We start from the raw sequence: 24040 nt of genomic DNA, 5'->3' as shown, positions 1-24040 counted from the left end.
AATGAAAGTTAATCAAACAAGTATTATAGCACTGAGCACACTTGAGTACCTCCGTTTCCTGTCAGAAGGGAGCAGAAACATATGTGCAGTTGAGCTCCAGATGACTGAAGACTTATCTGAGAGACTCTAATGCTGGCCAAGTTGTGGGGAAACTCTTTTGGTGAGAAATATCCCTACATGTATGTCGGAAAGCTTCCTTCCCCCTTTTCTACTAAGTGTGGTTGCAAGAACTCTTTACTGTCTTTAGGATCATTTCCAGTGTAGATTTCACAAATTCAGAAATCCCAAAGAATTAAGGATCTGATCTGATATTTCTCACTGAAGTCTTTACCAAATATATATATATACATACACACACACACACACACACACACACACACACATATATATATATCCCACAAGTAGGGAGAAGAAGACCTTAAAAATGAGGCAAGACCAACGTTTTCTGTGTGATTCATATCCCAAGCAATTTATTTCTCCCTGAAATCAGATCTAGGATCTTCATGATTTCGAGGCAAATTTCAGACCATTAAGGATATTAAAGAAAAATACGACTGTTACAACCATATGCAAGGGCTGCTTCCGTCAGACTTGTTCCATGGCCCAAAACAAAGCAGGAAGAGTGATACTCTATCTCCAAGGCATCAAAGCCACATTACAGACTAACAGTCTGCTAGACATTATTCAAAACCAAAAAGTGAGTGTTTTTCATACTAATAGGTTCAAAACCACAGACTTCTGTATAACTTTTCCTCTTTTGAACTTCCCCACTTTGCAGAAGTTGTAAAACTACACAAGTTGGCTAGAAAAAAAATCTTTCACCGCCATTATATAATAGTTAGGAATAAAATATCACCATTTGGAAAGAGATAGCAGTCTCCCCTTTAATCCCAGGCCTAAGCAGCACTGCTATTGGAACTGAAGTTTGGTGATTAGTTTTCTTAAACATTTCCACATCAGTAAAAGCACAGATATAGTTGTATTAGTGTAAACATGATTCTGCATGTATAACTTATTTTAGCCAAAATTATACCAGTAAAAATACATTTCTGCTATCATAAATTGCATTTAAACCAGGAGGAATTTGCCAGTACAGTTGTTCCTTTACATAGGGTACAGCTTTTCTAGTGAAGGTAAACCTTTCCACAGGTTCAACTTCAACTACCATAAGATGCAGCCTTAGGTATTTTTAAAAAAATATCCCAAACAATAGAACAAAATCCTTAAAATGCTGGACAGATACCTCAGTCCTAAAAATCAGTCTTCACAAACTAGCACACGCTAAAGAAACACTGATGTGCACCTCATGCCACTGGCAGGTAGAAATATTTTCCACTGCTCTTATTTTTTTTTCAAAACATCATGTTAAGATAGGTGATGAATCCATCACCAGCCACCACGTACCTCTCAATCTGATGAAGTCCCAGAAGTGTCAGAGACTCGAGAGGAAGATCATGTGTCATCCAAGCAGGAAATGGAAAACATCATGGGATTTGCTTGATAAATATAAACCAGTCTTACCATACTATTTCATAGTTCCTTATTGCCCACAGATCATTTTAGCAAGGTGTATAACACAGTAATAAAATTAATGAGGGATGAGGGAGCTTTAGAACTGAAATGAGCAACACAATTCAGTTAAAGGCACCTTTAAGAAACACAGTTCAATATAGGAAGAGTAAGAAGGTTTGTATTTTGGAATTGCTATTACAAATTGTCAAATTATATCCCTCCATTTCAGTATAATATAAAATTTTCAATTTAAATTCATGGAGGAAAGGGGAAAAGTGAGAGGAAGAGACACACACCCCTTTGAACTATTTTTCAGTGGGCCTCCAAGAGGTGATAACAAGATGGCTATCACCAGTAACTGGAGTTAAAAGTTTCCACATGTCCAGTTCACAGGTCCCCTAAGTTTTCCAGTCTCCTCAATTCAACCAGCTGCACTTTAGAATTAATTGAGATTGATTTAGGAGCTGGGTTTCCAAGCTGTTGAATGCATGCCATCGATTTAGCAGAAATTCTCAGCCTTTCTAAATATCAGATCCTTCCTGTCTAAAAGAAAAAGGAAAAAAAAAATAAAAAATAAAAGATGTATATTAAATCCAGGCCTATATGCTTAAAGGAAGGGTTATTAGCCCCTTAAGTGATTCTGTAACCTAATATGCCTTTATTAGTTGGCTCTTTTCAGTCTACCAAATGTTGTGGAATAGGCCATTATAAATTACATAAGCTTTATTTGGACTGGTTTCTAGTAAAACACAGCACACCTACTGAAAGATTTTTATATACATGTCACCTTCTGGTGAGTAGTCTGAACTAGACCCAAGGCTGAGTTTTATTCTATACTACTGCTAATGCACACAGAGTCTTCTTTCATTTCTCTCATGCAGCCAGTCTCTGGGTAAAATACAGAAACTACATACATAGCAGTAATTCCTTTGTGTTCAATGCTGCACTTATTTTAGACCACTCTTGATTTGGTCCTGCTTTTGTGAGGTAAAAAAGAGAAAAGTTTACATCACCAATTAATTTAAATTGTCTTTATCTCATTCCTGACCAGACACTAGCTTTTTCACTGTGTGTACAAGTGTGCGATTAAAATTCCTATCAATGTAACAGGATTTAAGGTTTTGTCTTCAAAGGAAAATAATACTTTTTTCTGTATTAAAAATCTATTCATACTAGTGAATATGAATACTCAATGAGTATTATATTTCAGGTATTTGATGTTGTTGTTGAAGATTTTTTTGAGGAAGAACCTTGGAGGACATTAGTTGTCCTTGATCCCAAGGGGTCCTCATAGATTTAGCAGCATTKTAAGAGTGCAAAGGATGTAATTATTGTGGCTTCTGTAGTATGCGTAGAGTGTGTATTGGGCTTACAACACTCTTGACTTTCCACAATTCCTGTTAGAACTGCACACACACAGGAAAAAAAAACAAACAAACAAACAAACAAAAAACAGTAGAACCTCATCATTAGCAGGCAGAAAGATACCTGGGAGATGATACTGTGCATTAGTCTTCCCACTCTAAACTCTTACTTGGTGGATGTAGAAATAAGAACCTAACAATTTATCCATCTGTAGCACTGACCTAGAAATAAAAGCATTTCTCATGGAGTGCCTGTTATTGCTCATTTTCTTACAGTTAGTACTTTTCCTTGTGATTTCCAAGATCAATGGCATTCTCACCATAGTTTTCAGCATGAATTTCCTCTGAATTTCCCTAGAACAATCCTTTATTTCTCCAAGACTTAAATCTAATAAGGGACAAGGGAGCGGTATACTACATTGAAGACTTAGTGAAGAGACAAACAAGGAAAACACACAAAAAACCCTCAAAAATCACTTTGGTGCAACATAACAATCTTTGGTTTAAAAGAAACATAGAACATAACTTACATTAGAACCATCACAGAGAGTTTCAAATGACTCTTGATATCTTGTAAGAGATACTTGCAAAGCATCTCTGAAGTGCTGAGCACTTCTACAGCACACAACTCTAACACGTGCAGCTGGAACATATAATGAAGGGGTTAGTTACAGCTGTCATTTAATCTACATACAACCTTTAGCTAGTAAAAATCTGGCCTTCAAATCTGATATCACACCAGAAAAATGTTCCAAAATATATAAAAGAGGCTGTTCAAGAAATGAGTGGCAAATGCTCCATTTCCAAGCCAAAACGTTCATAATCGAATATTAGGGTTCCAAGCTCACATGGCTAGACTTTCACCACTTGAATACTCAATTTTCATTACTATTTTCAGAAACTCCTGTTTCAATACAGCCATTTTAGAGAATATCTCAGAAGTCATAGTTGAGGAAATTATCTATTTTTCATTTGTTGAGAAATTTATCATATGCTATAAATGTATAATACTCTTTGGAGGAAACACATGTTCTATATACCAATGTAACAGAGCTATAAATATTGAAATCCCAGTATAAGAGAGGTTTTGATCTTAGATTTACCRTTAAAAAGAACCACTGTCTCAACTACTCCTTTGTTACATAGAAATCTTCCCTCATAGATGGATTCTATCTAGTCAAATTTGATACAAAATGTAGAAACTGAGCCAAAAATATCCCTAGCCATAAATCCATTTTGGAACTTCTTATGTCTAGCCCAATCTGCTGAGGAATCAACACTTATTCAACAGCGTTTGCAGTCAGTCTCAAAAACATTTAAATTAATTTGCCACTTTCAACTCAATTTGAAAGAGAAGTCATAAAGTTAATTTAGTTTTGAGTGCTAACATTTGGGAGATAGGTGAAGGAAGGTTGATCAGACTAACCTGCCCACCACATTAGAAAGTAAGAGAACTCCGTCACTCCTCTTATACTCTTAGATCAGCCAGCCAGCACACTCTGACAAGCTGTCTTGCATGCTGGTATAGGTCAGCCACAGTACACTCTCGCTTATCCACCAAAAGGGCTCAAGGAGTCTACAAGAGGCAGTTAGGCTTACTGAGTGAACACAAAAGATTGAGGCAAAGGTCACAAACCCAAAGCAAAATAGACTATATGGTCTTAACTACTGATGGAATAACTTCCTTTATAGCAACATAGTCTAAATCCCTTCTCACATAATTTCACCATGGAAATTCAATGTAATTTCAGTGTATGAAATCCACACGAGTATAACATAATATGTTCTCATCATTAAAGCTAAGATAAATCTCAGTTGAAAATGAAAGGATCCTAGTGATCTGTGAGCTTCTGTATCATTTAAGGGTATGGTTACAAATTATCAGATTGGAGCAGTTTAAGAAGGTCCTGTCTTTCAGATGAGGGAAAAAAAAAAAATACTCCAAACAGGCCCACGCCAATCATGTCAAAGGAAAAYGAGTTTGTGCTAATGGTACTTCATTGGCTCTAGCAATATCAGAAAAATTCTCCGACACGGGTAACCTTATTTTAATCTTTAAAAGAGGAAGCTAAAATTAGACTTTCTGAAAAGAAAACTTTGGGTGAGAAAGACAAGAAGGGAGTCCAGGCAAGGGGAGAGCTTGAAACTCTATATTAATTATTTGAGTTTACTGAAAAGCAGCTCAAGCTGTTTTTTCTTTGGAAGACAGAAGAAGAGTTTGCAGAAGAGGACAAATGATTACTACCAGGCATAAGCCTTGCACTTGATTCTCTCTTGTAGCCTAATCCCCACATGAGAAATGCTATTAACTGAGTTTTCTCTGTTCCTTGCTATGGTAAAGCTGTGACCGCAGAAGTTACCAGTGCACCTTGGAAAGATCCATATCTGATCTCCATAACAAAAAAGAAACTGTAGTACGTCCATTTTGATCCTCTGCTCTACTCTTACCTTCTCTGTGCAGAGCTTCAGATTGAGCATGGTTGAAAGACAGCCCACAAAGAAGAAATAATGCTTACAAGCAACCTTGACAGTCCTTGCACTTCTCTCCATTCTTCCTCATTAACTAGCAATTGCTAATTCATAAAAYTCACTGATATCTGAAATCAGTTATATACTAGTGAAGATGGTGAAAATTCAGCTTTGCAGTAACTGAAGGAGTATCATTTTAATCCATGCTAGCAGGGGACATTTAAGGTTACAGCTAGAATTTCTGACAAAGGTAAAGCTGTGTTAATAACATATATGTTCATTTGTTTATATGACATTTAATGCAAACAGCATAACTCAGAAAAAAATGTAGAGTGAAAGTAAACCATCACAAAAGTTCATTCATCATTCTGCCTACATTTATTAATATGTCCCCAAAAGTGAATCTGTGCTTATTCCTTGAGAATTTCATGACAGAAATTAAATTAACCTTTATAATATTTTTTTCCATCTGTCAGTCCATTTTGGGGTTTTTATTTAATCCACCAGCACATGTAGATAGTATCAGCTCTTTTAAACAACTCTACTTCTTTAGCCACATTACATTAAAACAATGACAGGATTAAGCAGCTACTTCAAAAATAAATAAGATTACATAAATCCAGAAGGTTAAAACTGTCAATTGGCTGTTTCTCAAACACACACAGAAACCCACTTTGGCTTACTTGGTATACTAGCATTAAAAGGTTAATTGCTTGRGAGGTGATAAACCTTATTCCTAAGAAATGCAGCTCGCTGAAGTGAGCATGATAAAGCATCCTGTTGTCAAAAGGGATTCCTGCAGTGTAAGACACCACATTGTGAAGATTTACACAAATATTTATCACAAGAGTAATTAGCTTACCACAAACCTAGACAATACCACTTCCCCACTTTCTCCAACTATGATCCCAAGCAGGATTACAATTTTAAACATAAAAACTAACAATGTGATGCTGTTTACTTTGATGAAACTACTAGCTAGCGTTCATGGCATAGATAAAGGCCTTTAGGCCAAAATATTCTCTCTCACAAATGAATTTACCATTAACGTTATAGCAGATGTTTCAGTTATGTAAGTGCAAGCGGAATTTACCCTTTTATKCTCAAACCATCACTGGTTAAAACACTGGGCAAATGGGAATTTTAAAGACATGTAAGTTTTTAAGAGCTTGCAGTGCAGAAAGGGTACTTGGTGTGACCTTACTGAGAGCTTAAAATGCAGAAAGGGTATTCAGTGTGAACTGGAGGTACAGAAATACAGAACAASTTTTTTGTTTGTTTGTTTGTTTGTTTTTTTGTTTTTTACACAATTCCCTGCTAAAGGAGCCCTTGCTATCTTCTGAAAACAGCTGCAAGGCCACTTGAAGAGGAAAGGAGATTTACAGAGTACTCTTTCTGTAGGGAAGGAGGAATGCATGCAAAAGAACCCAGAGATTTCAAAGTACAACTCTAAGGGCAAGGAAAGAAAAAGCTCAAAAATATGAAATGAAAAACACAAGCCAAGCAACACAGCAGGATCTATGTTACATGGGTAGTAGGGAAGAATTGTTTTCACAGCAGGYGTTTGGAGTATGCCATTAAAGGATTTGGTGAAGCTGGAGGACACTGTTGACATGCTCCACCACAGGAGCATGCAGCATTTTCTGTTGCCAGCACTGCATGTAACTCTATCAAAATATATTTTAAAAGATGCCATGAAGGAGGAGGTATGGAAAAAGACACCTTCCATACCCAGTCGACCTGTTCGTTTTGAATTCTTTTTTTTTCAATTCATATCAAATATCCTGGCTTATAAAAACATACATTTTATAATTGTGGTCTTTTCTCACAGAAAAGAGAATCTTAGTTTATCATCAGAATACCTGTCAGCTGCAGCATAGGTAAGAATGCCAGCATTTCTTGCTCCGATATACAGAGAGCACATATAAGAAGCATGGATAAAAGCAGTGGTTATGTCAGTAGTGTTGATTTAAGCCAGTTGTGAGTTACAAGCAGACATACAAAAAGCAGAGCTAATCTTGCAAAGCTTCCACTACACAAGTGTTTTTTTCCTGGAGGAAAAAAAAAGAAGAAAAAAAAAAGAAACCCGGTTGTTTTGKTTTTTTTTAATGAAATATTGTAGCAAATAGTTAGCTACACAGTGAAGCTACACAGTTAGCTACACAGTTAGCATTTCCTAGTTACAAATTTGAAGTAGATAAGATAGAAAAATACAAATGATAGTATAAACAATATAGAGCAACAGCACTTGCAGAAATTGCTTCAGGAATGGGTTATAACTGACGCTGCAAATTCTTCTTACGTATCTACACAAATCTACACATTCCATAAATACAGCATCTGTTGAACTTTAGCCCATTGATACACTATTCAGTATGGAAGACCTCAGATTTTACTGCAGATTAAAGAATTCTGTGTCCTAATAAGAGGAGAACATAAATGGAGTTATAAAAGAAGGTCAGTTATTCACAGAACTGAAATTAATACTCTATAACATTAAAAACAGGAAGCTTACAGCTGGTGTTTTGCTTTCCTTACCTACAGCAGGGATTTCTACACCACCTGATCTTCTATCGCTCATGCTGCAACTCTGCAGCTTAATGAGATGGATTAAGGGTTATATTTCACTCTGTAATCTACATTTTTAACTAGTCTCACACACTTGTTATATTAACAGTAATTTTATAGCTAATAATAGAGATTGTAAAGTAGCACTTGCAACTACAATGTTTTCTCTGTCTTTTCAGAGGGTATCAGGCAGAACTAGATTCACTGAGTTAGACTAACCTTCACTTTAAAATTTTAGAAGGGTGAGGGGGGAAGTCACAGGCACTCTCCCAAAGCTAGCCACAATTTCATCTGTCAAAAATGGAAAAAGCTTTCTGAAATGTATCTAATACATTTTAAGAAACTTCTGTTGTAATAGTCTTTTGAAAAGCACTTAAAGGAATACAGATTCTTTGGTGAACACTTACTATCAGATTATGAAAGCAGACCATGATTGATGGCCTTTTTTTTTTTTTTTTTTAACTTATGATTAGGCAAAATGTTCTGTTAAGTGACAGGTCTATAAAATGTATTCATTTCATTTTTTGGGATTCCATGCATCAGACATATGAGAGATGAAAAAAGGCAAAACTTACTACATCTTGTTTTTACCAGGTTTCTGTTACCTGTTAACTCTTCGGGTTAAATCCTCCAAAAAGCTCAGTGCAATCACATACTTGCTTACTCTGAGTCATATACTAGACCTGGGGGTCCTATTTGACAGCTTAACCACGAGCCAGCAATGTGCCCTTGTGGCCAAGAAAGTCAGTGGTCTCCTGGGCTGCATTAGGAAGAGYGTTGCCAGCAGGTCCAAGGAGGTGATCCTGCCCCTCTACTCAGCCCCAGTGAGGCCACATCTCGAGTACYGTGTCCAGTTCTGGGCTCCCCAGTACAGGAGAGACATGGAGCTACTGGAGAGAGTCCAATGTAGGGCTATGAAGATGATGAGAGGAGTGGAGCATCTGCCCTATGAGGAACAGCTGTGAGAGCTGGGCCTATTTAGCCTGGAGAAGAGAAGACAGAGAAGATCTTATTAGTGTCTACAAATGCCTTAAAGGAGAGTGTCAAGAGGATGGGGCTGGACTCTTCCGTGGTGCCAGTGACAGGACAAGAGGCAATGGGTACAAGAGGCAACAGGTACAAACTGGAACACAGGATGTTCAACCTGAATATGTCACTTCACTACGAGAGTGACAGAGCACTGGACCAGGTTTCCCAGAGAGGTTGTGGAGTCTCCTTCTCTGGAGATATTCAGAACCTGCCTGGATGCAATCCTGTGCAACATGCTCTAGGTGACCTTGCTTGAGCAGGGAGGCTGGACTAGATGATCTCCAGAGATTCCTTCCAACCTCAACCATTCTGTGATTATTACACCTTAATGTAACAGAGTCCTAGCATTGTTATAAATAGCAAATATGATAATATAACATTTTTTGAAGACTGGATAGAATTTCCAAGAGATACCCACCTTTACCYGAGCAAGTTATTTTAGCTAATCATTAGATCTCCAATGACAAGCAGGAAAATGAAGCATTCTGGGGCTCATTTCCCTTCTTCAATGTTTTCAAGAGAGACAGCTGTACACACTCACTGCAGGAGGCATGGGTGGAAGGCTGTACCCATCTTACACAAAGGGGGCGATAAGACTTAAATACTCCTCCATTATTAGAGGTACTAAATCGAACTCCTAGCCAGAGGACCTGGTTGTTTCAGTTCTGGCAGACACTTTAACATGTATGGAGGCTGCAAGCACAGGGTATGAAATGAGTATGAACAAACATTTCTGTTAACTTTCGAATGGAATTGCTAAACTTCARATTCCAAAATAAAGGGACTCGTGGAGTTCCAAGGACAGAATATTTAATACTATCCCATGACTTACCCTGTGACAGAAGCCACTGAACCGTATCCAATGATTCTTGCTAGAAGTCCTACAGCTTGTGACAAAATACAGCATCTGGACCASAGTGGAAGACTATAGTTGCGCCTCTGCATCACATGTATTTTGGTTTGCAGGGCAAACAAGAAAACAGTTTCAGATGATGTAGGCTGTAACATGCCTCCTGTCCTATCTATGTAAAGCATTAAAAACTGCCAAATGTTAGAAGATACTTGCAACCAATTGTGCTATAGAGCTGGACCCAGGCTTGCTGAATGCCGTCTTGTAAGACCAACTGCTGGCTAAACCAGGTAGCAGTGGCAACCATGATGGGAAACAGATGAACACTGTCACCCAACACAATAGGAAATTGCAGCTCCCTGTTTTCTTCATAGAAGTACAAACATGGAGGGGCTGTAGACTGAACTTAAAACCCTGTTTTAAGAATTAATATACAGTYAGTATTATTATGGGGAAAAAAAGTGCCAAGCACTGAAATATGGCACTTAATTCAGGATTTGTTGATACAAGTGAAAGTGAGATAATTCTAAGCTATTATTTCAATGAAAAGAATGCAACACACAGTCTAGCAAACATTTGTTATATTTATTCTATGAAACAAAGAAAATAAGATTGAAAAATGTTCCATGCATTTATAAAATACAGAGAAAGACATTGTCATGAGAAAACAAAGGACAAGCAAGCAAAAGCCCCACTGAAAATCCTGAGAGCTTTGCTTCTTCACATTGCATCATCTATATGCAAAAATGCATCTACTAGAGAGGGTGCAGTCTAAAGGAAATAGCAGGTTATATACAAAACCTTGGGTGAATAATCTGTCCACAAGGCTTTTGCCATCTCCCCTCATATTAGAAGACCCAACCGATTCAGCTTTTTTCTCAACTGATTCAGCTTTTTCCTCACTACCAGTTCTTGATATTATCTTTGGCTGGGAAATCAGGCCAGTATAGCAGAAATTATATCAAGTTTCAGGCAAGGAAGAAACCAGGTCCCAAATGGAGCTGGGTATAGAAAAATAGCCAGGCATGATGGCTGGAAGTAGGCAGCAGTTGTTCCACTCCTGGAGGTAGGGTGAATGAAGACGGCTTAACTATATGCTATGGATAGGGAGAGGAAATACATTCTGCAGTAGAAATTTGCACAGAAGCAGAAAATATATCTAGTACCTCTCTGTAAGARCACCAACAACATAAAACACATGCTGCATTATAAAAGGATGCTGAAAGTAATGTTCTTATTTAGTTTACAAATTATGTTACTATAAACCCTCTTACTGAAAACCTTGAATATTCAATGAGAGAGTCCAAAAAGTGCCTTTTCCTTGACCTACAACATTCCACTTCACTTAGCAAAGCTGTTACGAGATTCTCTCCCATTTTTATTTTATGGAACTTCTCAGCTTCCCACAATAGTTAATGACCATAAAATTGCTAACTGCACATGTGGTCTAAATCTGGACTCATGCTTTTGACACAAGAGCAATCCCCACCTCTTACTGGGAACGCCAAAAAGCTGCCATCACTGCGTTTGGGGAGGAAGGGGTAGAGAACGGAAGAACAAGGCTCCACTTATATAAACATCTACTACCTCAAAAGCCCCACTCCACGCATATTTTGAAATACCACCACCAAAGAGCTTCATGTGGAGAGGAGCAAAGAGAAGACAGTAGACTGGGATCCTTCCCCCTGCACCCAGGGATCCATCTGCTTCTCTGATAACAGCATTCTTCTGCTAGCTACCAAGTTATCCGTCCTGCAGTGCTGATGGTTCTGCATTCAACTCCTGTGAATAATGCACCAAAGGGAAAAATTGTTACAACTACAAATGTGGGGTTTATGTTGTTTCTTGAAAACAAAGCTATGAATTCGTATTTTAGAAGTTACAGTAAAGTGTAATTTAACCTGTTTAGTGAAGTATTTCAAAATCAGATGTGACATTTTGAACTGTCTGTGTTACCTTAACTCTGTCCATTTGCAGGTATGCATCAGGAAAAAAAATTTGCATTATTTGATCTTTTTGTTTTTCAGTCTCCCAAAAAGAACCCTGTTCTATTCCCTGGACAAACACAGAAGAGGCAGAAACAAGATTTCATAGGAAACATCAAGTCCAGCATGTCTCAGTTTTGAGGGCTTGCAGCTAGAATAATGTTTTCTTGATGAAGTTTTAAAAACTCGATTATGTTTTGTGTGTTCCTTTTCCATTAGGAAAGCAGAAGCTGCTGTAAAAAATTAAGCTCTCACACTCCTCAGCAAGGAAAAAAAGGTTAAGTTTTATTTTAAAATAAATGACTGCCCAGCTTCCTAACTAATGTAATTTCTGTGTTGTCCATGTAAACATTACACAGAGTCTTTGTACCACCCACTAAGTCCTTTGCTTCAATCAACTATTTGTGCTCAAGAGCACATCCTTATGTTTCTTCTTACACTACAATCATCCTCCTAGAGYACAAAAGATGTAACATAATCTGTAACATATGGATAATAGGAATTATCCATATACTGGATACTTACAGGGATTGCTGCTGTTTGTTTCTGTCTTCCCAGTCTTGGCAAGTTTGGTTGAGTTCTGCTGTGCTTTGCCCAGCTCCTCTCCAGTTAGTAGGGCTTTTATTTCAGAGGGGATTTTCCCTTGGTCCATTGCCATGCACCACTGCTTGTACTGAAATATGCAGACACATTAGGCATTAGCAAATTGCCAGGATCACATTAAAAGACAAAATGAGAGCTGCAACCTTTATCTTCCGGTACATTCATTTAAGGTTTGGCTTTACTGGGCTGAAACCTCTTACAAAATTGCAGGGGACTAATGAGCTAAGCACATGTCAATGGTTGCATACCTGGCCTCAGTAAATCCTGTTTCAATCAATAAACTGCTACTCAGTGGCAATGCCGGATACAATACTGTACTTATTAAACGACATGGAACACTTTGTGCACTTGCTTGTTCTTGGCATGCCAGTACACTGTTCCAGTTCACAGCCTATTAAAAACAAATAGTTCACATGACTCTGGGCTTGATTGACTATTAAGAGGTCCTTTCTAACTGTATAAGAGACAGTTACAGGACAGTTGCCTTATTCATAGCTCCTGCACCTTTAATTCTCCACTGGCAAACCCTGAAACACACTATAAGGCCAGTTGGCTGAATTTCCACCTAAGTCCTAAAGGGATTTATCTATGGTGACTAGCCCTACCTCTTCAAACAAACCTAACACAAGGTCAAGCAATATACTCAATTTCAGTGGAGCCTAGTATCACTTGAGGAGCTGAGCTTGTATTTAGAGACAAAACATTCTCTTTTGCTAATGCAGTTTATTTGGTCAAGGCACCCATTTGATGCACGCTCTGAACATCGCACAGCTGAGCAACCACCTACACGTCAACAGTGTGCTCCAAAATTCAGCCTCATGTACAAAGACAAAAGTTAGCGGGAAGCACTGGCGAACTATGGATGTATCTTCCCATTGAYCTAACACACCTCTTTCTATCCTCTACCTCCTTCTCTCCCTGTCAGAGGCTTTCCAAAATACAGATTTCAAAGAGTTGCATGCAATGGCTCTCTTTGTTTACCTCTAGTTCACAACTAGAAGATTATTTGTAGCACACGGTTCATTTTCAGTATGCAAATTACCGCAGCTGAGTGCATCCGTTAGCAATGCTTTAATATCTTATGGCAAAACCCAACTCTCATTTTAGTCAGTGATTTTAAGGACAAGTCTATGACAGCAAGCCCCAAATCAAAATGAAGATTAAGTTAAATGACAGTTTCTTACCATTTCAAGCTCTTCTCTGAGAGCACAGATGGCTCTCTCTCTGCTTGAAACCAGCTCTTCTAGGTACTGATACCTCAGCTTTTTCCTGGCTCTGCACTCTCTTGCACTCTGACGACTCCTTTCAAGCTTTGCCTTCAAGTCTATTTTGGCTGGTTTACGACCTCGCTTGCCTGGTTTCTTTACTTTGCCTCCAACCACCTGGAAAAGAAGTGTATATTAAAGGTCCTGTTCTGCCAACAGAATGCTGCAACCATGTAGTGGTGCCCACAAGATGTCTCAAGCCTAAACCTTCCGCATACTTTCACTGATTCTAGAGCAACAGAGGATGTAGTTTTTTTAGGGGGCTAGTATATGAAGGTTTCAGTGACGGCACCAAAAACAAGAGGGATAATATTTTAGTATGAAGCCAGTGCTCAAGCAGTCTTATTGTAAATGTTACTGATCTGATTTGAAGGAGCAATATCTAGGGGAGGAAGAGACAATCAACCAAGTTGTAGCAAAAGTGTTTTAATATTAGCAATCAATAGGGTTGAAAACCCTTGCCCTAATACTTGCCAGCTAGATAATGGCAGCTAGAAATACTAGATAATGKCTTTTAGCACTTTAAGTCAGTAACTTTTTTTTTCCTCCAAATTTATACTAGTCCAAAAGCTTAATTTTGTTGCAATAAAGTGACCATAATTTCAAGAAGCCTACTCTTAAGATGAAATTTCTCAGAATTATTCCCTGGCCATCTAAATTTCYTCAGTCCTGATTTACTTCAAAGGAATTTTCTGAGCATTTTTACTAAAAGCAAGTTTAGTTACACTAAATTCTGCCTTTCAGTTCCATTCCCTTCCTGCTTGACTTCTGCTGCCTCCTTTAGAGCTGTACCTAACCATTCGGGGCATTTTTGCCTTAAAAAAATATATATATTAAACACCCTGGAAGATTGTCTCCTCTTGCCACCTATGCCAGTGTTCAACCCTCATTGTGCCATATTTAGATCTCCCTTACACAAACACAACCTCATCATTTCTTGTCCAATATATAGCAGGCACTGGAAATCAATTTTCCCTTTCCTTTATGGCTTCCCATATTCCAAAGACAAATGAAAGGAACAGTTTTCCTCAATGTTCACTCTACATTTCCCCACCCAAATATTTTCCTCTTCATATGAGAACACGGCACACAGAAGTCTTAAATATGGTATGAAAGTTAATGGCCATCAGGCAGGATTGCCTTGTAAGCATTGTCAGCCACACACCCCACTTTCCTTCTGAAGTGAGAATTTCACTTTATTTGCTCCATGCCCACACTGTTTGAATGGAGAGGGTATGGAGAAACACACCTAACACACACACTGACATGTAAGAATTTCACTGCTGACTTAGTGTTTCACCATACTGTGTATATTTCTTATAAACAGTGTTCAAAATACCACAGTTCATAATAAAAGTGACAGTTTTTACTATGTGACAGTACAAAATAAGCCTGCTTTGACAGTCATAGAAGTCACTCGTTCTATAAACTTAGCAGGCTCCAGTGAACTGATGTGCTAGAATGAAAAAAAAAAAAAAAAAAAGCCTAGTCTTTCCCTGGAAAGTGAGTCAACATAATCCTACCATCTCATATACTGCCTCTCCTAATTTATTCAGTAGTACTGCCTACCATAAGCAAATGAAGGAAACATAATTAATGGACACCAAGTGATAGTGAAACAAACATAATACATTCAGAAGAGCAAGCAAAAAACTCAAACTTTTGCATTTGAACTGCAGTTTGAATAATCCATATCCTTCACTCATCCTGTAACAAAGGTGCATGCCTTAAGATTTTCTAGTTTAGTTACTATTTTCCAAGCTCTCCTGTAATAAATGCATACAGTAATTCATTAAACTTAGTGCTCTAAAACAGGATAACCTAGCATAAGGCATAAAGTAACAGTTACTGTTTTGCTTTTATATAAAACTTTTTGCAATTTGTTGCTTCTCAAGGGACACATCCTGCTCCCTATCTCCCTCATCTCTCCTCCCTCTCCATTTCTGAATCTTAATTTTAACCTCCCTATCACTCATTTGATTACACACCAGGCCTATTTGATTCACCCAGATAGTATAAATGTAACCAGCCAAGGTCAAGGGGACAAGGAGATTGTCCCCCTTTGAGCACAACAAGCATGGCTCTGTCCTCTCATGGAACTACACATTTGTGTGGTGCAATTTATACTTCTAGTTCAGTAGGTGACAAATGCACAAAATTTTCATAGGAGGGGTTGGAGGCACTCACAATTTGCTAACTGTTATTACTTGTACCAAAAAGAAGCTTTCTGGATATTACATTGTGCACCACATCTAAATTACTTAGGACCTCCTAGACTTTCAGAGTCTGAAGCTTTTACAGGTTATGCAAGGCAGTTTAAGATAAATCTTGAAATTTATCAGCCAGATAAGCTCTTGTGTAGACATACACTCCAGCTCTCTTAAAAATCTTTGCCACTTTGAATTCTGCCACTCCAGTAGAGTGGGCTTGAACTCAAGATCAGAATCCCAGCACACCACACAGTGCTGCATGAACAACATCGTAACCACGGCCTCAGCAGGAGCACATTGCTGTCAGTTTTTTTCACTACAATGTCAAACAGGTAAACAGTTGCTGTCACTCTGCTTTTCAAAAGCAGCAAGTCAGAACTATTCACAAATAGCATTCAACCTTTCCATGGCCAGTCTTAGGCAGACACTAGCCACAAAAAGAAGTTGTTGCAAATAGCACAATTCACAATAAATAAATCCATCCACCACAGTAATCTCACAAAATAGCTTCTTTTTAAGGAATTGTTATTTTAAAATACTTTGTGTACATTTATATTCAGCTAGTGTCTTTTCCAAGGTAGGAGTCACATCAACACAGAACAGAGACGTTACAAAGGAAAAAGAGAAGCAGATCACTACACTAGAGCATCAAATATGCTCTCTCCAAGTCTACACTTAACAAAAGGGCAAGGTTTGATGCAGGTTTGTGGTGTTTCAATCCAAAGTCTACTTGCAGCTCTGATCGTTTCTTGCCAAAGCTTTAACCACTAGAACTGCAGAAATTATTGAAAGCTTCCTTCCCTCTTAACTCTGACTTTGAGTATCAAGACCCTAATCATCTGCCTTCACACCACCCCGAAAAACTCATCATTTCCATGGCCCCTGAACAGCAATTCACCATATAATTATGCAACACCCTGTACAGCTTGAGTGATTTAATCAAACCCTGCATTCTTAGTAACTTTTTTTTTTTTTTTTTTTTTTAAACTAGCATTTAGAAACTCCTGCTGCAAGCTTAAGCAACTGATTTGGGGAAAGAAAGGCCTGCTAAATCCTTTTTCAACGTTCCATGTTACCATACCTTCCTGACTTCCACTCCTGTTTGCCTAGCCAGTTGCTATGCTGGTGTGACAGAAAAAAAGACAAAGCAGAAGTGCTAGTTGATGCTGAGCATGGCAGCAGACCACCACCAACAAAAAAGCAGCAAACACTGTGTTCCTTTTGTATTCCCTTGAAGTTCGTAAGGCAATGGGATCCATTAGCATTCAGCAGTGGAGATTGGTTTTTTCAGGGAGTCATATGCAATCAAGACCCACAAGAATGCTAATGATAAAGATTTGTCATAAAAATATTAATAAGGTCATACATTTGTCAGAAGTCCAACCAAGCTCGTATTTCAGCTCAGCTATGCTACAGAAGATAGAAAAAGGGAGCTTCCCTCCCTTTTTTAGTACTGAGATCGCAACATCATTCTTGTCTGGTATCAACATTCAGGTACAAAATTATTTGACATTATTTGGCAATTGGAAATAGCTTCAGTTACTTGACCCAATCTGGAAACAGCCCTTTAATTTTTGAAATTCTTTTTAGCCCAAAGATGGGCAAAAGAGCACTGGGAAGGTATTCAACAGATCTCTGGAAAAGCACTGCCAGAATGAGTCCTGCAGACATCCTCCTTTGCAAGGGCAGGTACATGCAATATGGCTACTAGACAGTTAAATCCCCCACGAACTGAGCCACATTGACAGAATATTGGGGAAAGCTGGTCTTCTTGTTACACCTGCAGGTACTGAACAAATTACCAGATTAAAAATGCTCTCTATAGTCATCAGTTCATTATCTTTCAGCACTTCCCCGTTCATTCAAAGATAACCAATTAGCTCTTAAGTGCTACCTCAGCCAACACTTGAGATCTAACTCAGGGAATCATCTTATACAGACTCTTTTTGGTGGTGACATGGTCCAGACTCTTATCTGCCTTAGCTGCTAAAGGCACAGGTCTGCAGAATCCAACTCAGCATGAAACTTGATGATTGTGTATGGAATTTACCTAAACTATAAAAATAATCAGCAAGAAACAAAAAAAAAGCTTCCTATAACAAATTCAGTGCTTAAAGAAGCATGTGTATGGGGAGGTGGAATCTATTAACACTTGCAAATATTCTCTCTCAAAAAAAAAGAAAAATCAATAATCAAACAAAATTAGTCACGAGTCTCCTAATAAAGGTGAGGTTCTGACCTGCAAAATCACATTGTCGGTCACAACAGGAATATATAATTTAACTAGAAACTATGTTGGTTATTTCTCCATTGCATTACATTTTAAGAGACTAATCTGTGTAAAGCTTAACTTTCACCAGCAGACTCAGTACTCCAAATCACACTGAGAAAGCACTCCAAAAGCACAGCTGATAATGATCCAAAAATATAAGTCTTTTATTAGTGAGCAAACACTAAGTCTTAAACAGATCTGGGAATAAAAATTACAGCTAAAAGTATAATGATGAAAAATGATTAATGTACTAAGAAGGTAATCTTTAGCAACAGATGTTTGCAGAAGACTTAAAAAAAAAAAAGCGTAAGCTAGGAATAAATATTAAGATTTCATGAACTGATAACATGTGACAGATTTCCACATGTCAAGATGGGCAGGTGTTAAGGTTCAGATCAGGAATCACTGTTGAGACTCTATAGAAGTCACTTCAATGCCTCCTTACAGGTCAGACTCCTCCCTTCTACCCAGGAAGGAATGACAACCTCACATAGAAATACATCCCCTCTACCTGCCTTGCATATTCTGCCAATTTATACCAACAGAACCCAGATATTTCTTTACATCTCTCTCTGTTAGAGCTCTAAACAGACAACAGAAATAGTCAGCTAATACCATACTAGGCATAGCCTCCTAGCCCACTACAGGCACAGAATAAAACTGTTCTAGATGATTTGCAGGATTTAAGCCAAACCGTTTTTCTTTCCTATCGCAAACGTGAGAAAGCAGATACATCAGCTGAACCAYCCTAACCATCAACAACCATGATTTGTTAAAAAATCTGATGATTAATCTGATGATTTCCTGTCTCAGTTTCTAACCAAACATATTTAGCCTTTATATTTGAAAACAAGTAACAAGAATACTTTACATTCAGTCAGGAACCTGGATGAAAGAATTCTATAGTGATATACAAACCCATAAACTCTGAAAAAGCCCTAAAGGGTAAAAACATAGTAACTATCTCCTTAACAACTTAGATCATTATGAAAACAGATCCTGGCCTCCATTCTCCACTCTGACTCCCTGATAAATGTGCTAGTCCTCAGTCCTTGCTGCAGTGTTCAAAGCATTCCTCAAAGTTGATTCCAGGATTGCCAGGGAGATCATCCCCCTCTTCACAACCCTGGTAACTCACAACAGTGAGGGTCAAAGGCAGAGAAGTGTTAGGGATATCTCATGAATGGAGACCTATCAAGCCCTATGTATTAAGCACAACATTCACATCTGACTCACATTCCCTCCAAGGGACATCTGTCTCTCTGCCATGTTTTTTTTTACAGCAAAACTCCCCCTGCTGCAGGATCACACATGACCAGATATTTGATGATACAAAGCTGGGTAGAGGTCAAAGTAGTGCAACTCCTCATCTGCAGCCTTTTGCCACAGACCTTCCCCGGCCCTGTGACCAAATACTCTCCCAAAAGGGAAGGCTGCCTGCCTGGACACTAGAGCAAGATATCCACAGACACTTGATCTACAGTCCATAAACAAAATTGGGATAGCAATGATCACAGGTCCCTGACAAGACAACTTAAAAAAGGAACAGCTAGTTTAAGGGTTTTTGTTTTCATTGCAAACTAAGTTACAATCTAAAAACACTCATCTATTTAAAGGTTTCTTTTTCACCTCAGGCATCGCTAGTTTGTTGAGTTTAAGAATAGGCAAATCTCAAGATCAGCATTCAAGGCCCTGGGTCCAGTCTGCTAGTGAATGAACACAAAGAATTTGAGCTGAAAACCCAGTCTTTCAGCAGCTGCTATTACAGGTATAAAGGAATTTGTTCCTTCACTTCAGAGTATGTAGCAATTTATTTTAAAGCAAAAGCAACAACAAAAAAGCCAACAACCAAGAATTAGTTAAGTCAAAGTTGTGAATCTAACTTGGGTATTAAGTAACGAGAACGACATCTATCATTGCACAATTCTGAAGAATGAACTGTGTTTTCTTGTAGCATAACTAAACAACAAAAGGTTTCCCTAACTTGCTTTTGTCCATTCTTTGTGTATCCAACACACAAGTAGCTTCCTTAAGTTAGCAACACTTAAAAGTCTTAAGAGTTTTAAAAAGCTCTTCTGTGCCTTTCACTGCATTTTTGTTTCCATTCCAAAAACTAACCAATTACAACTTTCTACTGCAGAAACTAAGAATGATGCAGTATACAACTTGTCCTCAAAAAATCCACTTTATGTTTTTTWAAAAATCACAATATAAATATGCATATTCACCCCCAAAACACACTTTCTTAACCAAAACATGAAAGAGCAGATTCAGTTTTAAGTTCAGTATGTTTCTGAAGAAAAATACACTTTATCTCAACCTTTTGAAAACTAGAGCCATCTTTTCCACATAGAAAAAGAGTATTCACAATAAAAGAGTAACCCAAATTGTTTATTTCATTAGAATAACAAAGAAAGTGGGTTAGTGGATTATTTATTTCTTGTTTCTATGCATAAACCAAGAACCGAATTATTCACATAAGTATTTAAATACAGGAGTCACAGGTGTTATTCCAACAGAAATTAATTGACAAACAGAAGCTATAACCTCAAACTCTCTCCCATGTATACAGCCTGTAGCTGAAACCAGGGCAAAGATAAAGGAGATCAATATTTGAAGAAGCCCTAGTTTCACAACAGCTCCAAAAAAAAAAAGAGAAGAGAAGGGTTTTTTGTTTGTTTTTTGTTTGTTTGTTTTGAAAAATATAAGAATACCCTTATAAAAATAACTATAAAATGAAAGAGGTTTCCCAGATCTGATGYGTAGGTATTTTGCTTCTCCCTTTGATTCTTATTACTTCCTCCCCATTTTGAGGACTGTTTTAAGATGTACCATTCTTCTGATGTTCTCTTAAATCATGAAAAACTAAACTGTATAAACTATAAGAATCAGCAAAAATATTACAGACTGCAAGCTCAATTCTAGATTTTGTACACRATATAGATGAAAAACTGTGAATGCGGGTGGATGTAGCTACAGAATGGTTACTTCACTACTTATGTAATTTGCTTATCTAAGTTTTTACAGGGAAAATCCTTTCATAGTCACAATCATTCAAATAAGACTGTCAGATCATACAGTAARGAGGGAACCCTTTCAGTAAGGAGGGAAACATAACTCAGCGGAACTTTCAGATACAAGGATACGCTGGCTTGAGCTGTTAACATCATGCTGGCTATAAAACAAAGTATGAATACTGTTTGCCTCATCCTGACACAGCAGTTTCCAGCTACATAAAATGGGAAGAGCTCTCTCAACAGAAATGGGATCTCTCAAATGGAGGCACCAAACTCTTAGGCTAACCTGAAGCTTCATGAATGTTCTGTAAGGAACTGGAGCCTTTCAAGGTAACTACCGCAAAATCTTTCAAAACAGTAGGCACTTCCTGACAAGTATCAGTTCTTTTCAGTAGAAGATAACAGAATATGACTTCTTCCAGAATTATACCATTAATGAAAAACTTGCTGAGGGAACAAGACTTTCAAAGTCTTCCTTAGGAAGTGTCACATTGAGCAGTCCCATATAGCACCTTTTTCAAAATTGTTTAGCATCATCCTTGCAAGTATCTCAATGGTAAATTAAATGGAAACATCATACTAGGAGATTGTAMTTGAGACTGCAAGCATGAGGAATAAATATTCCACTCTCTGTATGCTTTTCCATACTTTCCTTCAATTTTTTCTTAGGAGAGAAGGGAGAAAAAAAAACTGCCTTACTGGCTAGGTGATAACATTTAGTTTTGTTAGTCAGTGCATCCAATAACCTTTCCAACAAAAGCAGATAATCATATGTGTAGTCAGTGGGTTAGATCAGGTGGTCTAGAGAGGTCCCTTCCAATCCCAACTATTTGGTGATTCTGTTTATTATTTGGTGAAGACTCCAAAAAAAATACAGTAACAGTTCTAAAATAATTTTTCATGAAAAATCTAGAAGCTSTCTGATGTAAATAAGTTGATTCTGTCACAGGAGACATGAAGTGTCTATAATATTAGAAACACAATAATAAAAATTGAGTAATAAGTTAGCTACATATGCCTCCAGAACTAAATCTTCTGGATTTTCTAAACTAATGCCCTGATCTTACGAACTGTTTCATTCAGGTAGTCCTCACAATTGTGAGCATTTTGTAGACTCCAGTGATGCAGATTCCCCCCACCCTCCTGTGTAGCTTTCAGATAAGGCTTTGATAAAACAAAATAGCATATATCTTAGTTTTTGAAATGAGTATGTACAGATGATCTATTTTGTGGATAATTACTATGCTTATCCACTCACAAACTACTGATCACTTGCTAAGAATAGATCTAAGAAGCTTACGAAATTACATCAAGTATTTTTTTTTTCCTTTGAGTTAGGAGAGATCATCACTGGCAGTATGATCTCATTTTAACAAAAATGAGGTGGCTTGGGAATATATAACATACCACACGCACCTATCACCTGACTAGTTTTAATACCCAAGCCAAGGTCAGAATTAACAGCAAATCAGAAGATAGCCACTTCACAGCCCATACAAAGCATGGCTTTCACCTAACCAATTCTCAGGGACCTGAACTACCTTTGACACAAATGACAGTACCAGAACAAACAGCTCAGCAAGCTGAAGTACTCGCACTCAGCTAGGAGTTTCAGTTGAGGAAAATGTGCATTGAATGGGTATGGCAATTAAACTATTTCTCAGTCCTCACAGCCCTGCCGGTCCTGCTTTAGGCACACTGGTCCAAGCAGAGGAGGAAGCTTTCCTCATAAACCTTCTAGTATCTCCCTCTACTTAAATTTAACACTGGTCTCTCCAGGGATGCTACTTTACTATTATCATTAAAACATACAGGAAGAACAGAAGCAACAGCTCTCCTTACAATGTTTGCAATCCAAGCACCTACACTGGTACCTTGCTATTTTTCTATAGCAGCTATTTAAGAAATTCAGGGCATTATAGGAACACATGATTTATCATACTAGATCAGACCAGTGCTCTATCTAACCTCTAGCCCACGTCCAGAGCTTTAAAGGAAAAACTTCTAATAGTTGAGCCACATTGTAAATGACAAGTGAAGGGAGTGAAGAATTCCTTCTTCCTGCCTACAGTGATCAGAGGTCTTCCAAAGGGTATTTCAAAGAAAACTACTTCAGATGATTTTATCACACATGTCAATCTCACCTGGAATTCTCAGTTTACTAAGTGTTACAATTTATGTATTGGTTTTCCACAATACTCGAGGGCTGGAAGCACTCGGTTTTACAAACCCAACCACTACTGAACTCTTATTCAACAGAGCCACCACAGCCAGTAGCAGCAGCACACAMTGGGGAATCGTAACTATTAGGTATTTCAACGAATTATCCGAATTACCACATCTCCCGGCACGGCAGCGGCACCGCCACTGCCCCTACGCCTCCCTACCTTGCTATCATCCATCTGCGCAGCCGGTCCGCTCACAGGTCGATCTGCTCCCGCAGCCCTGACAGCGGGGAGGCACTCAGGCTCCTGCCCTTCGGCCTTGTCACAACAGCAACAAAACAGCAGCGATCACCCCTCCACTACCACCACCACAAACTGCCACCATGGCCTCCGCAGTGTTTGTTTACAGCCGCCCGCCTCCGCCTCGCTTGCGAGGGGCGGGGCGGGCCAGCCGCGCAGCAGCAGTGCGCGCTGGGAAGAGTAGTTCCGTTCCGCCTTGCCGCCCTCCGTAATTCCGGCGTTCTGAGACAGGAGAACTACAACTCCCTCCAGGCCTCGCGCTGGGAGAGCCCACGCTTGCCGCAGCGCGCTCTGGTCGACGTAGTTCTGCGCTGACCCGGAGGCGGCTTCTAATCTGCACCGCCCCTTGCGAGGAAGACTAAATTTCCCAGAGAGCAATGCGGGGGCTCCTGGGAGCCGCGGGCGGCCTCGGGCTGAGGCGGCCGTTGAAG

General features: G+C 38.6%; 1 protein-coding gene across 4 annotated transcripts in view; it reads right to left on the bottom strand.

Annotated features, from left to right (window-relative positions):
• The window catches only part of CREBL2 (cAMP responsive element binding protein like 2), a 33974-nt gene extending 10232 nt beyond the window's left edge, over positions 1-23742 (bottom strand). The window contains exons 1-6 of one of the 4 annotated variants that reach the window (XR_014895956.1): positions 23532-23742; positions 13565-13762; positions 12303-12450; positions 11380-11574; positions 9775-9881; positions 8519-8896 (exon numbers count right to left, since the gene is read on the bottom strand). Coding sequence is in view for 2 of the 4 variants with exons in the window: in XM_085305921.1 (XP_085162047.1) it covers positions 11573-11574; positions 12303-12450; positions 13565-13762; positions 23532-23546 (363 nt within the window). In the remaining 2 variants the exon portion in view is untranslated. Of the gene's footprint in view, positions 1-7445; positions 8897-9774; positions 9882-10358; positions 11575-12302; positions 12451-13564; positions 13763-23531 lie in introns of those variants that run through there. The other 3 variants (XR_014895955.1, XM_085305921.1, XM_085305920.1) reach the window with 3 other exon arrangements.
• Positions 23743-24040: the final 298 nt, after the last annotated feature.

Source organism: Rhea americana, unplaced genomic scaffold, assembly GCF_003343005.1.
Source record: "Rhea americana isolate MKP2758 unplaced genomic scaffold, rheAme1 scaffold_228, whole genome shotgun sequence".
Lineage (NCBI taxonomy): Eukaryota > Metazoa > Chordata > Aves > Rheiformes > Rheidae > Rhea > Rhea americana.
The sequence above is the reverse complement of the archived record's forward strand: the minus strand, read 5'-3'. Positions and strand labels throughout refer to the sequence as shown.